At 34.6% G+C, this 16,687-nt stretch overlaps 1 protein-coding gene and 1 long non-coding RNA gene across 3 annotated transcripts in view; one reads left to right on the forward strand and one right to left on the reverse strand.

Annotated features, from left to right (window-relative positions):
- PRKCA (protein kinase C alpha) overlaps positions 1-16,687 on the reverse strand; it is a 488,760-nt gene that overhangs the window by 57,299 nt on the left and 414,774 nt on the right. Inside the window, exons 6-8 of the mRNA XM_074260570.1 lie at positions 14,161-14,317; positions 12,225-12,359; positions 11,862-11,958 (exon numbers count right to left, since the gene is read on the reverse strand). Coding sequence (XP_074116671.1) covers positions 11,862-11,958; positions 12,225-12,359; positions 14,161-14,317 — 389 coding nt within the window. The remainder of the gene's footprint in view (positions 1-11,861; positions 11,959-12,224; positions 12,360-14,160; positions 14,318-16,687) is intronic.
- The window catches only part of LOC141538773 (uncharacterized), a 180,433-nt gene that overhangs the window by 25,985 nt on the left and 137,761 nt on the right, over positions 1-16,687 (forward strand). The window lies entirely within an intron of this gene.

Raw genomic sequence — 16,687 nt, forward strand, 5'->3', positions numbered from 1 at the left:
GGATAAAGTGGCACTATGACCTTATACCACTTTGGGAACTAGACCTAGTTGGAGAAATCACTTCTACTGCAGTGTGCATCAGTGATAGCCACAGTAGATCTTATTGAACACCAAGAATCATGCAGGTAAAAAATTGACAGAGCTGGAAGGGATCTTGAAAAACAAGAACAATTCAATCTAGCAAGCAAAGGACCAGCTTTATGCAAAGCAATGGGATGTATAGACAAAAATAAATGAATAGTTTCTACCCTTGGGGAGTTTATATTCTATTTAAGAATCCTTTCTGAAAGCATACTATGTACCCTGCTATGTACCTCCAGAGCCAAAAGAATTGTCATATGACTTGTCAATATGCCCTAAAGACTCCTGGACCTTTCCATTTACCCTGTTGTTGAATGCTTGGGACCACTAGTCACTTGACTATCAGGCACTCAGCAAGTATCTCTTAAGTGCCTACTATATGCCAGCAAAAAAAGGAAAAAAATAGTTTCTGCCTTCAAGTAGCATACACTCTAATGGGGAAGAGAACACACACATAACTATGTGTGTGTGTATGCTGTTCATCTATTTTTAAATTATGTCTAACTGTTTGTGATGGCTTTCTTTTGTTATACATAGGAATAAGGATTTTGGAATAAATAGCTTATAAAGTCTTATCCAATACAGACAATTCTATGATCCTATGTCCAAAATATGAATAACAGCATGGTTTTTTTCCTGCTTCCTTCTGCATCCTCTATAAGCAGATGCTACTGAAACAGGATAACTGGAAGTGAGGAAGGCAGAAGAAATATTTTAAAGATCAAATGAAATATTGCCCCAAACAATACAGGATATTTATGGCTGATTAGTGCATATATATCTAATATACATATTTTGAATTATGTGTTTCAGGAAAGTATTCACTAGAATCACTTATAAATTTAATGATTTATTTATAAATAATGATTTATGAATTATGCATTGGCATCAAGATTAGATTAATCTCACGAGAGCACTATGACAGACATAGAGTCCCTATAGAGAATACTCTGAGCCCAATTTCACAACAAATAAAGAAAAGTTTTTTTGTTATGACATTCAATGACAATCTGTCAGAGTTGAAAGATGAATTTAGAAGATAGTTAATCCAACTGTTTATGTTACTAATGGTAACACTGAGGGCCAGAAAGCTCAAATCATGTGATAAAAGATACAGGGCTAATTGGAGGCAAAGCTGGGACTAGAATCTAGGTCCTGGACCCAATGTAGCATCATGCCATTTCCTTTGCAAGAGTCAGATGAGTCAGGATCTCAAGTCAAACAGCAAAGACAATCCTTATGTACTCCTCTTTCTTCACAATCTCTTGTGAATAATAAGCTGGGTGACATGATCCTTTTCTTCCAATTGTTCTCTCAGTGGGACAGAATCAGTAGGGATTTTCCCTGTCTCCCACTTGCATGCTGTCAGACATAATTCTCATTGGCATGAATGTAATTCCTGATACTGCACAGTGAAAATGAAACCCATACATATTTGGGATTAAAGCTGATGTGGACTGAGCTCAGCAACGGAGATCTTGGGAAACGAAGTAGCAAGCTAGGCCACTTACTACAATAAAGCACATGTACGAGGGAAGCGTTGGAGTGTTACTTGACTACATGTAATTTAAGTGCTGAAAGGATAAAAGGCAGTGCATCTCTTAGAGAGGAATAAGGGGAAAAGAAAATACAGCAAATTTGTGAAATCACAGCAGATTTTAATCCTTCATTAATGCTCTGACCAACACATCTGACCAATCTTGGAAAAATGGCTTTCTCTTCTCCATTTCATGGCTATTTTAAATGAACTAATAGAGAAGTTATGTCCTGAGGACCCTGGACAAGAATACTTTTTCAAGATTCTATTCAACTCACATAAGATATCTGAGTTTCCAAAATGGTGGTGTAGTAAAAAAAGAGCAAGCCAGAATCTTTAATTACAAAATTCCCATCTGTGACCACAATCTCTTTATCTTCCTCCTGTTCCACTCCCTCACATGTATGGATCCTGGTCTTTGTCCTCATTTAGGCCTCTGGTTCCTGGATCTCTCCTTATTTTCATCTTCCATTGATTTCCTTCCAGCTTTGAATGCCTTCCTACAAAATCTAAACTCCTTGACTAGTTTCCATAGAGATGCTCTGGTCAGGACTTTAGACCTCTTCATCTCCCTGACAGTCTGCTGTATCCCTACCTGTTAAGCTTCTAGTAGTATAGCTCCCATGCTGCCAGATGCTTATGTTAAAAGAAACAAAACTAGGCCGACTAGTTCAGGCCCGAACTAATGTTATCTATTCTCAGCTGGATCCTCATTGGGGCTCTGCGACCTTTATTGTCACTTCCTTGCATTCTACCCTCCAACCTCCCTTGCTGCCCATAACAGACTATGTCCTGAAAGAACTTCCACCCTAGAATCTTGCTGTCCTAATTAGTGACTGTTTCAATTGACCTACTTTTTTTTTTCTTCATTTTTTCTGGGGCTGGGGTTAAGTGACTTGCCTAGGATCACACAGCTAGGAAGTGTTAAGTGTTTGAGACCAGATTTGAACTCGGGTCCTCCTGACTTCAGGGCTGGTGTTCTATCCACTGCGCCACCTAGCTGCCCCCCCCCTTTTTTTTTAAAGGAAAGCCTCAACTATTCTTCACTTTACCCCTTACTCTCTAACCATCTTGTTCATAGCTTTACCACCTGACATATCTCTGTCTTACCTTTCTTTTCCCCCAACTTGCGGAGCCATATCAAGTCAATTCTGGTTATACCTCCTTGTTACGGGATGCCAATCTATTTCCCTATTGCCTCACTATGTCCATTATTTCCAGGACCAAATTGTCCCTATTTGGTGGCAATTCCCCTATTCATTTGGTTCCTCTCCTCCTACCCCTCAATTAAAATGTAAGCTTCTGAAGGGCAGTACTTAAGATTCCCAGTACTTAACATGGTGTTTGGCACACAGTAACTACATTAATAAATACTTTATACAGTCATTCATTCTGGTAAATACCTCCATGGAATTATTATTCAGAATATAGAGTTCTGAATGCCCCAAATGAAGTTTGAGTAGGCATTATTGGAAAATGGATTGTGATGGGGAGAGGCTTGATGCAGGCAGAATTTTTAGAAGACTATTGCAATAGGGATATTTTAGGTGAGAAGTGATAAGGACCTGACCTAGGGTTGTGACTGAGTAAGTGAAAAGAAGGATATGTATAAAAGACATTTCTTGAAATTTGTTGGTGTTGTCTTTTCAATATACCCAATTCTTTTTGACTCTATGATCATAGCATACCAGTTCCTTCTATCCTCTACCATTATCCAAAGTCTATCCAAACTCATTTTGTTGCTTCCAAGACCCATCTCATTGTCTGCTGTCCTCTTTTGCTTTCAATCTTTTCCAGCATCAAGGCTTCTGTTTTTGTCTTTTTTTTCCTTCAATGAGTCCTATCTGTTCACTGTGTGGTCAGAGTACTTAAGCTTCATCTTCAGTATTTGACCTTCTAATGAAGAGTTTGAATTAATTTCTTTAAATATCGACTGATTTAATTACTTTGACGTCCAAGGGACTCTCAAAAGTCTTCTCCAGCACCATAATTTGAAAGCATCAGTTCTGTGACTCAGCTTTCCTTATAGTTCAACTCTCACAGCTTTACATTGCTACTGGAAAAACCAAAGTTTTGACTATACAGACCTTTATCAGCAAGGTGATATCTCTGCTTTTTATCATGACATCCAACATTTCTGTAACTTTCTAAGAAACAACCATCTTTTAATTTCAGTAACTGCAGTTAGTGTTTGCAGTGATCTTTGAACCCAAGAATATAAAATCTGACACTGCTTCCATGTCTTTTCCTTCTATTTGCTGGGAAGTGATGAGATAAGTTTTGAAGGAAGAAACATTGACATTTAGTCATGGATTGAATATTTGAGGTGAGAGTGAAGAATTGTGAATGCGTACTATATAGTGAGAGGGGACACCTCAAGGAAAGTTTAGTATGATAAGAAAAAAGCCTTCTCTGAGAATACTGTGCTTCTACGAGTACCATATTGCCCAGGAAAATGCATGCAAAGACCCCCAAAAGAGTAAGGGACATACTATCAAATGTGAAATGACAGAGTTTGTAGGTCAAGGTTGACTCAAACTAATGACTTGGTTTGATCAGGAATAAAATAAAACTTTAATGGTTAAAAAAAAAAAGGTTTGTCTACTCACAGAATGAGAAGGACATTCAGAGTAGGAAAAGAATAGTGAGAGAGCTCATATCCCTGGTTTAGTTGACTGCATTCTCCCTGTTTCTATGCTGCCCATGGTGGCTTATCAGTCAAACTTTTGAAAGCAGAGTTCTTTGTAGCATTTTTGTACTCAGGTGACCAGAATGAACCTATTTTGGTCCTCTGAGCCAATTAAGTATAAAGGATATTTTGATACATTTTAAGAAAAGAATTAATTTAATTACCCATACTGAGAAACTAGTAGCAGACAAATCTCCAAATGGGATAGAAATCAAGTTAAATCAGGGAAGGGAGTTGAGCTAGACTTCTTGATTTGGACAGAGGGTAGATAATTCCTATCATACAACACTGCTTCTATCTGTCATTGTGTCCCTATAAATTCATATTTCTAAGGAGACACAGCAGAAAAAAAAAAGGACAGAACCAGCCCTACAAAGATAATGATAGAAATTGGTTAGAAGAAGGACCTCAAACTTGGTACTTTAGAAGCATTAACCCTGAGGTAGGATACAAAAAAAAAATGAAGAAAGAGCAAATAAGGATATAGTGTCTGCATGAGAAAAGAAAATTCAGAGAAAAAATAATGAAGAGAACAAAGCAAAGGAAATTTCTTGTGAAAGATTGTCATAAAAGAAATTTACTAAAAATAAGAGGCTAGAAAGGAAGAGAGAGAAGAGTTTGAAATAATCACTTAAGCTGGTAGGGAAAGAAAAAGGAAAACAAGCGGGAATGCATTAATAAATAAAGTTTTAAAAAAGTAAAACAAACAATTTAAGTGCATTCAAAGAACTAGAAATAGAGAAAGCAAATAGGAGTGGGGGAAGGGAAGGATGAATGTGGGAATAGATTAACATCAAAAAATGCAAAAAAACCCACTAAGATCAAATTGGAGGAAAACCCAAGTGTAACAACTATGACATTCAATTTGAGTGGATTTAACAATTTCATCGATACAGAGAGTTTTTATGAAAGCTTCCTGAAAGAAAGAGAGAGAGAGAGAGAGAGAGAGAGAGAGAGAGAGAGAGAGAGAGAGAAAAAGAGAGAGAGAGAGAGAAAGAAAGAGAAAAAGAAAGAAAGAAAGAGAGGAAGAAAGAGAGAAAGAAAGAGAGAAAGAAAGAAAGAAAGAAGGCTTCCCCTAACAATACAGATGCACAATTTGTAATTTTAGGAAATTGCCTCGGGGCAATTTAAGATTGTTACTTGCCCAAGAACATACTGCCAGTAGATGTCAGAAGTGAGATACAAATCCCAATCAACTTGACTCCAAAGCCTACTTTCTATTGATTATAACAACTCTCTGTCCATTAGTCAAACTATATCTCAACAGAATGAATAAAGGGGAAAATACCCAACAATCTGTTGCATACAAGAGATATATCTAAAAGAATCAAAATCAGAGGCTGGAACAAAATACACTGTGCATTTGGTGAACCAAATAGTAATTGCAATGACATCATCAGATAAGGGAAAATATAAATTCATAATATCAGTAAAGATACACAAGGACACTAGATCATATATAAAGGGAACCAAAGACAAGGAATCACTAGCGGAGGTATGAACTGGATCAACAATCCTTAAAATTATTCTAAGAAAGTAAGCACATAAATCTTTTGACCCAGAAACTCCCACTATTAGGTATATACTCCAAGGAGCATAAAAATAAAAAGAAAGCTCATCTCCCCACAATATTTAAAGAAACATTATTTTTGTTTTGTTATTGAAGCAAAGGACTGGAACTAAAGTAAATGCCTTTCAATTTGAGGATGGCTAAATAAATTGCAATCCAAGAATGCAATAAAAAATTATTATACTGTAAGAAATAAAGACTGTAAGGAACACATAGAAGCATGAGAAAATTTATATGAACAAAGTGAGGTAAACAGAGCAATACATCCATCCATCCATACATAAATGTACACAAATACACACACATGCAAACACAAAAATTGAAACTGAACACTATAATTAGAACAAATCTTGTTTTTGCTTTTTTTTTTTTTTTTGGCAGACTCAGGAGACAATATCCTATTCTATTTTGTTGTTTTGTTGTTTATTTTTGCTGAACTGATTGTCTTCTTTCTTTTTTATTCACTATTATCAGGAATGATTCTCTAAATAAGGGAAAAGGGGGAAATATTAGGAAATGATGGTAATGAGAAGAGAAAAGATATCAACGATATTTTAAAATATTTTTAAAGGAATGTCTATGGCATTGGTATGAGATAATGAGCTTGATTGCTAAGTGAAGGAACATAAAATGTCTATTTCAAAACTTTGCTAAAGCTTTCACATAAGATTTGTATTTTCAGAAGAAAATGCTTTTTGATTTTTCTGGAAGAGTGTCCTTTAGTCTGTTTTTTTGGATTTGGCCATTTGCAACATTTGGCCTAACAAACCAGAAGATTATAGGCCAGAAAGTCAATAATCTACATGTGTATCCTAAGATTTGTCAGTAAGTATTTCTTAATCCACAAACATAAATTTCAGTAGTCACTGAAAGAGTGAAATAATATCAAAATCTCAGGAAATTTCTAAAGCTCTAAATAAAAAGAATATTAATTATTAAATATAGTAAAAAGTATTGGTTCAACAATGCTCTTCCTGGCTTTTCAGGACTTAATCATATTCTCGGTATTTGGAGAGATTCAGTCATTCCTCAATTTTCTCTGTAAGAATGCAAAAGACATACATGCTCAAGTTTAGTAAATGTCCTGAAAATACAGTGTCATGGAATGCAAGTAAACCTTCTTTTCTAGTCTTCAGGTAGTATTACATTATCTTTGAGGGTGTGGATGGTGGATGGAAGAAAGGGAGAAAGGAAGCGAAGTCCATGTTTTTAAAAAGCTCCCCAGGACAGCTGTTCTTTGTTTTTGGGATCAAGAGCTCCCCGACTTCTTCTTTTATTTTCTCCCATAGCACATTACAAAGTGAACACTCAATAATGACTTATTGATGAATTACTCTGTAGGAAACCAATGAATGGTGAGGGAACTTCAATTATCCACACATATTTCTCCATCTCGATGTTTCTCTCTTCCAAAAGTAGAACAGTTAACAATTTTTGATTTGCCTTACTGAAAATTTAATACTTCCAAAGACAGGGAAAAGAACAAGGGGGAATTCTGTTTTGATTCTAATTCTTACTAGTAGGGAAGAAATAGTTGCTGAGGCAGACATATGAAAACTCTGGGAGGAAAGAATGCGATAAAAATGCATTGGAGAAGGAAATGGAAAATCATTCCAGTATTTTTGTCAAGAAAACCCCATATAAAATCACAAAGAATAGGACATGACTGAACAACTGAATAACAATAACATGATAAAAGAGAAGAAATGTATACATAGTGTAAAATGCATGGTGGATTTTAAGAAAGCAGATTTCAAAGGATTCAGAGGAAGATAAAAATCCATGAATTAAAATTCAAATGAGGAAAATCAGTTCAGGAATGATGGGATCTTGATTTTGATTCTTAAGGAAATTTTAGAATAGATTGTTAAAAAGATGGTTAATAAATATCTAGAAAGGGAAGTGGTGTTTTCAAAGGACTAACATAGCATTGTCAAGAACAGATCACACTAATCTTTTTTTTTTTTTTTTTTTTGACAAGATTATTACACTGGTACATAAAAGTAATGTTTATATTTGGTTTACTTAGGTTTTAGCAAAATCTTTGATCAAATGTCTCATGCCATCCTTATTCACATCATGAAGAAATATATATTAAGCAATAATAGAATTAGATTCAGAAAGCTGAATGAAAGAACTAAAAGAATGGTGATTAATGCTTTAATGTCAATGTGAAAAGCCTGCAGGAATCAGTGTTTTTTTTTTTTTTCCTATGTTGCTTACCATTTTCATCAATGAGTTATAGAAAGGCACAGATAGCATGCTCATCACATTTCCAAAGGACACCAAGCTGAGAGGAATAGTTAACACAATGGATGGAATAATCAGGATCAAAAAGGACCTTGACAAATTAGGCTACTGAGTTGAATCTAATAAAGTGAAATTTGTTAGGGATAAATGTAGTCTTATTTCCCAAGTATAGGACTGAGGTTTGTGGTTAAGAGAGGAGTTTGAAAAAGTTCCAAGTGGTTCAGTGAATGTCAAGGTTAAGAAGGCAGCAGTGTGATGTGTCAGTCTAGAAATCTGAGGCTACACTGAGTGGCAGCGCTTCCAGGATTAAGGCGGCAATGGTCTCTCTGTGCTCTGTTCTGGTCAGATGTTATTTGGAATATAGTATTCAGTTTTAAGTGCCACAATTTAAGAAAAAAATATTGCTAAGCTGAGGAAAATTCAGAGAATGGTAATCAGGAGAGCAAAGAGCCAACATCTATGTTATACAAAGATCATTTGAAAGAAGTGGGTGTATTTAGACTATACAAGGAAGACTTTGAACAGCTCTTTTAAATTAAATGAGAAAGCCAAGTTCCATTCTAACTATCAAGAAATGTGATTATGAATAAATAAAATCTACAATGAATCAAATTGATTCAAGAAGGAACAAGGGACCTCTTTTAATAATATAAAATAAATAGGGATCTAATTCTCACTTTCTCAATTCTGGCAACTAAGTACAAAAATGCTGCCTGAAGGAGGGTGTAAAGTTAAGTAGAGATTCACTTCTATTTTATTATATACAACCAAGACAAATGCTTTGAAATATGTATGAACAGACAGACTTTTGTTTCAAAACTGCAAGAACTACACACATGATGAATATAGGAGGTATGAGACTTTGAATACAAAAAGTGAATAGTGGGGGAGGAGCCAACATGTTGTTCTCAAACTGTCCAATATTTTGAAGGTGATTTTTATGAAGCTTTGTGGGTCAAAAACTAGAAGAAAGCACTGTTTTCACACCATGCAGACTAATTTCTTCCATGTTTTTCTATTCAGTATCAAGAATGTATGCCTTTTGAAACATGGGAAAATTGAGATTACTTTATGGTATGTTAAAGTTAAGAAGGACAAATGTAGGGTTATAGTACAGAAAGTAAAATTTTTGCAGAATAAATTTAAATTGAAAAACAGCTTAAGAATTATACAGAGGAAAGAAATGTAATACCTACTTGAACTGTAAGCACTATAAAATATGGATACCAATGATGCCTCAAAATAATATGTTCAAACAATAGTAACTCATCATTTTGGATTAGAATTCAGGTTGGGTACTTTCTCTTTATATTTTAAAATAAGACTGCTGAGATTTTTTTTATTGGCAAATTCATTTTGAAAGAATCATTTTTAGTAACAAAGGAGCGTGTTTAAACATATACGGCCAATCCAAATTGAGTAGCAAACTAGCAAACATTTTCATGACCATCTTAGAAGATAGTTTTCACTATTTCAAAGTCCAATTCTTTTTGTACAGCGAAACAACTGTTTGGACATGTATATATATATATATATATATATTGTATTTAATTTATACTTTAACATATTTAACATGTATTGGTCAACCTGCCATCTGTGGGGGGAGGAGGGGAAAAATTAGAACAAAAGGTTTGGCAATTATCAATGATGTAAAATTAGCCATGCATATAGCTGGTAAATAAAAACTATTAAAATTTTTTTTGAAATGCCCAAACAGGTCAAAAATTTTATGAAAAAGAGTGTACAACACAACCACTAAATTATAGATTTCTGAAGTTCATTTGATGGTCCCATTTATTTCTAGCAATATCTAATCCAATCATTTTTCAGGAGAACTAAATAATTTAGCTAATTCCTTATTCCAAGTTTCTTAAGAGTTTATAGGAATCAGACTATATTTATTTATTGGGGGGGCAGAATTTAAATCTGACTGTGGGAGAAAAAATGACTAGAAAAGGAAAATAACAACAAAAACAATATTAAAATTTATATAGCACTTTAAGATTTGAAAAGCACATTACACATTATATCATTTGTTCCTCACAACAACCCTGTGAGGTAGGTGCTATTATTTTCCTCATTTTACAGGTGTAAAAACTGAGACTGGGAAAGGATAAATGACTTGTCCAGGATTACACAGCCAGTAAGGAAGAAAGAATTTGAACCTGGATTTTTTTTTTTTAATTCCAAGTCCAACACTCTTATCTATTCCATCATTTAACTACAGGATTTTACATGCCTAGAGTTCATGAAAACTATATATACATATACACACTTATATTCACATCTATGTGTATATATCTATATATATGTGTGTGTGTGTATGTATATATATATAAAATACACACACAAGTATGCATATGTGTATATGTACAGATCCATATGTGTATATATGTAAAATATTTATTTTTGTCTATAGTTCTATATAAGGATTTTCTTTTATATCAGGGAATTAACATCCTACTTTATTCCACAAAGAGTAAGAAGATTTAAAAAGACATTAGCCAGAAGGGTTGGTTAGTGATAATTATAATAATTACTAATGAAGCTAAAATGTGAGGTAGAGAACTAGAAAAAAAAAAAGAGTTGATCTGGTTACAAAAGTACAGTTTAAAGAACAAGAATCTATTTAATACTAACCCCTATTCCACGCCAAAGTTTGATGAAGAAATAGAAGAAAGGAAAGAAGATAGATTAATAGACACCACAATGAGATTAAAAATTAAAAAGAATTTTTTGATTGAGATGAAATCAGAAATCAACAAAGCTGTGCTTCCCTTAAAGACTGACTTGATGTCCCAGACAGAAACCTGAACAAGAGCACTGAAAAGGCAAGGTGACATTTGCTTAGAAGAGCCTCTATTAAAATAGCCATATACCTATTATATTTTGTAGTTTTTCTTCTCAAGATTAGAGGCACAAAGCATTCTTTATTCCCTTATGGTAGAGAACAACTGCTTCCTTATAAAATCTGAATACTTAAGGGTTTGTGTGTATGTGTGTGTGTGTGTGTGTGTTGCTATTCAGTCATATCCAACTCTTTGTGACCCCATCTGAGATTTTCGTGGCAAAGATGCTGAAATAGTTCCCCATTTCCTTCTGTAGCTCATTTTACAGATGAGGAAAGTGAGGTAAAGAGGGTAAAGTGAGTTATCTAGGGTCATATAGTTAGTAAGTGTCTGAGGTCACATTTGAACTCAGGACTTCTTAAGTCAAAACCCATTGCTGTTATGCACTATGATTTTACCTCACTGCTTTTTTTTTTGTATATACACAAGACATTCAATTCTTCTTTTATCCTAGTCTATTATAAAAGATTTCAGTTTTCATTATTCAAATGATTAATGATAGTAAAGAATAGAACTTCCGAAGAAATATACTCTTAGAAGAAGGAAATGTGATTTTGTGAACATAAAGAACCCTGATTATGGAAATTCCCTTTGCCAGAATAGATTACAACCCATTAAGACCTAAGCAGTTCCCTGAGGTATATAAGAGCAAAGTGACTAGTCTATAATCTAAATTACTAATTATCAGAGGCAGGATTTAAATTCATGTCTTTCTGATTGCACGCTGAGCACTAGAAATATTTCATATTTCTGATTTAATAATATAGCATCTATGCTTTAAAGCAAATAACTAATGAACACTTTTGAGCATTGGAAAGTACAGATTGTTGCTTAGTTGCTTAGTCAGAGGAAGGGTAATTCAAGCTATTTCCTTCTCATCCTTACTTCAAACTTCTGTCTGAGTTCCATATTTCCTTCTTCATCCCCTTCTGGAATGGGCACATTGTAGTATTCACCTTCTTCTTGATTAAGCAACTTATACCTTTCAAAGAAATGGGAGAAAATTGTAAGTTCATTTATTCTCAAATCAACAGCAATAGTTTATGTAAAGCCTTTCCTTCAACCAGTGACTAAACTATTTGATAGAGTGCTTAATCAGATATAGAATAACCAAAAAGGTTATTTTGTGACTTTTGGAGGAGTTTTTTTGCTTCTTTTTTTAAAAAAATTATTCTAATTCTTCATGTATGCAAAGTATTAAACCAAATTATTTTATTTGCTGATGTATTTGACTAGATGAAGTCTTACCATCCACTTGCTGGCATTTTCATAAGCTCCGATACCCCAAATGAAAGTGAACCCATAAAATCATTTCTTGTTGTTCGATCCCAGTCCCAGATCTCAACAGATAACCGTCTATCTTTATCTGTAGGTTTTAATTTGCTAGAAAGAACGAAAGAAAAAAAATCACATTCTCATTGTCTCAGCATGAATTAGGGAGAAAATGGTCCCAATGATACCCCCCACTTCACTGTTTAACTTCTCAGGAAATACTAGTTTTTCTCTTTAGATAATAGAGAAGAAAATATTGACATTCCATATATCCATTAACCCAATAAGAGTCACAGACAGAAAAAGATAGGGATATCCTAAATATCATGGTGGTTTAATAATAAATGTACCTCATAAAGAACAGGAATAGAGCACAAAGAAAAAGTACACATTATTAGAGAAGAAGAGGTTTGTTATTGTTGTTTATCCTTTGTTTCTGAAAAGGACCAGGACAACAGGAAGGTGATGCCATGACTTGCAAATGAATTGGATTTAATTGAGGAAGGGTTGTGCAAAGTCACCAGCCACACTTTTTCTTTTAGAGCCTTCTGGTTCCAGTGGCAAGATATAGATTAGGACAACTGGAAACTTGGCTTTTTTAAGTTAAGGTCTTTCCCAGGACTCAGTTTAATTGAGGCAATGCCACTCAGTGATTAAGGTTAGGTAAAAAATGAGGCAAAGATCTTAGTGAAAAAAACTAGGAAGGGAAGAAACTCAGAGTTTCTGCTGAAAATAGAACAAAATTACTATTTACACTTACCCTGAGCTTTCAAGACTCAAACAATGACCAAGTGAAGTTTGGGCTGGTTCTTATTGCTGGTTAGTCAATGAAAGCCAGAGTGATTTGGGCTTAAGGCATGGTCCTTAAGAAAGAAATCTAGCCCATAAACTCCAAGATATCTCCCAAGGTTTTGTGATCAAAATTTATATTCCTTTGAGCAGAGACTTGCAGGAAAGTCTATGATTCCTTATGTGAATAGAGGGAAAGGAGGGAGGGAAAAAAAGGAAGAGAAGGAAGAAAGGAAGGAAGGAAGCAAGCTGTACTTTTTGCCCCTGAGAAGATTGCTGTAACTAGGAGTTCTATTTGAGTTTAACACCACAAAATGAACTCGGGGCAAAAAGTAAGAAAACACCCTCAATACTTAAAAAAGGAAACAAATACAGTTGGAGATGAAGGGAGGAATAATCTTGGAAAAACCTCAGAGAAAGGAAGGAAGGAAGAAGGAAGGAAGAAAGAAGGAAGAAGGAAGGAAGGAGGGAAGAAGGGAGGGAGGGAAGGAAGGAAGGAGGAGGAAGAAAGGAGGAGGAAGGAAGGAGGGAGGGAGAGAAGGAAGGAAGGAAAGAAGGAAGGAAGGAAGGAAGGAAGGAAGGAAGGAAGGAAGGAAGGAAGGAAGGAAGGAAGGAAGGAAGGAAGGAAGGAAGGAAGGAAGGAAGGAGGGAGGGAGGGAGAGAAAAAGGGAGGGAGAGAGGAAGGGAGGAAGAGAAAGAAGGGAGAGAGGGAGGGAAGGAGAGAGGGACAAAAGAAAGAAGGAACAAAGAAAAGAAGGAAGAAAGGAAGGAAAGAGCTGCATTGCTCAACTGGAACTGACAACTACTTCTACTTGTTTGTCCTTTATTTTTAAAAAGGACCACGACTTTAGGAAGGAGATGCCATGACTTGCAAGTGAACCTGGATTTAAGTGAGAATGGACCAGACTCACTTTTTCTCTTTCAAAGACATCTGGGTCCAATAGCAAGTTACAGATTAGAACATCCCTGGATGCAGAGGGAGACCTTGGTTATTTTAAGCTAAAGTCTTTCCCAGGTCTCAAGCAATTGAAGTAAAGCCCAATCAATGATTAAAGCTAGGTAAGAAATAAGGTAAAGAATGGTCTCTTTTACTTAGAAAAAAAGAGAAGAGGTTGCTACTTACAATGTGAATGACTCATTCCACTGTGGGTTTAGTGTGGAGCGGATTGTTTTGGTTTTTTGTTTACTTTCATTCTTAGGGTCAGGGATAAGTTTCAGCTTCACATAGGGATCTGAAAGTCCATTCGGATCCATAGGGATTAAGTTTTTTGCATCTCGTACTATATAAAAAGGAACAAGGAAAAATATTAATAAAAAGATGTTGACTATTGTATATACAAATCTGATGATGGTAATCCAAGTCAAATGGAAGAAATGTCAAGTTAGTGTAGGGCTTGGGAGTGGGTAACAAATATGCAAACCTTTAAAAATATACTATTAAATTCCATAGTGAGAGCTTGGTCACATATAAAAACCAGACTCTCTTATACCCCCTATATCCCCAAATCCAGAATATCTCTTCCTCTGCCCAGAGAGCTGTAATTAGAAGTTCTATATGATTGAGCACCACAAAAAAGGATTCAAGGACAAAAAGTACAAAAACACTATCAAATCAATACTTAAAAGGGGGACAGATATAATTGGAAATAAAGGAATAACCTCAGAAAAAAGACTAAACCTCAGAATAAAAAGTCTAAAGGGAGAGACCTTGAGGTAATACAAGGCTGCTGCCAAGGAAGTAGTTCTGGTTGGGGGAGAAAGTTAGGGAAGAAGTTATAGAGAGATGAAGTCTTAAGGGTGGGGTGGGGAAGGATCATGTCACCCAGGAGCAAATTTGTACTTTTAATAATTATTTTTGTTAACTAGATGTTAAGCTCAGTGGCTGCTACGTGCTGAAGGAATTAAGTACTCATGATATTCTCTAAATCTAGGAATCTCTGGGTATAACTCTAGCCAGCTAGATGGTACAGTAGATAGAGGGCAAAACCTGGAGTTGGGAATATCTGAATTAAATTAGCCTAACTATTTATTATTAATGGGTAAGTCACTTAACCTTTTTCTGTTTCAGAGTCTTCATTTGAATAACAGGGATAATAATAGTATCTAACTCATAGAACCAAATGAGATAATATTTGCAGATTGCTTTGCAAACTTTTAAGACCTTTATGTAAGCTACTATTATTAATTACATAATTATTAATTATTATTATTAGGCTGGTAGGTAATCCTAGTAAAAATGCTACTTTAAAATACTTTAGTAATAAAGAACTGAGATGAAATTGCCTCTCAAACACTTACTGTGTGACCCTAAGCAAGAGCTTCACTTCTATCAAATTTTTTTATCTTTTTGTAAAACGAGATACTATAAGCACCTACTTCTCCATGGAATTGTTTTCAGTGTCAAATGAAAAATACATATAAAACACTTTGTAAAACAAAATACTACATAGAATCATTATTTTTTTTATTTTTTTCAGTGATCATTCTACTTAATAAAATATATTTACAAACTTTCCATTTAACTAATAAAACTAGGTCAATAACCCCAATTTATCCTGCATTATTTTCAGATTTAAAATCTACCTTAAAATTGAAAAACAGTGACATCAGTGTAATAATTGATTATAACCCACCGTTTGGGACAAACAATAGAACACTGACACATTTCCTCAAATCACTCTAAAAAAAGAAATCTCCTAGGAAAGCAATGTCATCATACTTTACTTCTAAAAACCAAAGTTCATTCTGTACTTTTTAGTTTCATAGTTTCAGATGTCACAGACTGAAGATTCATCTGCCAGTTGGGCACACACATGGATTAAATCTAATGCTGGCACTCAGAAGCTTAAAAAACAAACAAAACAAAACAAAACAGTTTTGTGTATCATTCATCAAAGGAATAAACTCCTTGAGTCCATGTTGGTTAATGAAAGTCCCAAATTCTTAAACTTAAAGATAACAGCAATAATAGTAACAAAAACAATATGATGAAGTATACTGAATTTTGATTTTACTATTCTAAATAAGAATATTACCCAACTTCTGGAGCTATATGAACTTTAGGAGGTATTCAACACACCTCTTCTGGTCCATTAAATAGACCCTGTGTTTCCAAAGAGTTGGTCTATTTCCTCTAGTATCAATGGATCCTTTGAGAGCAGGAAAGAAAGCTAGTGCTCATCTGGGTGCTGCAGGAGATCAAACACTAAACCCAGGTCAGAAATTTAGAGTTTAGAATCTGGCCTCAGGCACTTGATAACTAAGGGACTCTTGCTATGTCATTTCATCTCTGCTTGCTTGAGTCTCTTATGTTACTTTATAAGTAACAGTAATTTACTTTTCAGGGATGTTGAAAAGGCAAAATGAGATAATATTTGTAAAGCAGTTTGTAAGCCTTAAAATTTATATATATATATATATATATATATATATATATATATATATATATATATATATATATATATATATATATATATATATATATTCTTACATATATGAATGCTACCTAGTTATCAGCTGATCTAATTTCATTTTAAAGCTATTAAGTGACTTGACTAAAGCTATACAGATAGAATCTAGTGGTAACAACAAAGACTGGCATTTATATATTATCTACTATGTGTCAGGTACTGTGCTAAGTACTTTCCAAT

This window comes from Sminthopsis crassicaudata, chromosome 4, assembly GCF_048593235.1.
Source record: "Sminthopsis crassicaudata isolate SCR6 chromosome 4, ASM4859323v1, whole genome shotgun sequence".
Classification (NCBI taxonomy): domain Eukaryota; kingdom Metazoa; phylum Chordata; class Mammalia; order Dasyuromorphia; family Dasyuridae; genus Sminthopsis; species Sminthopsis crassicaudata.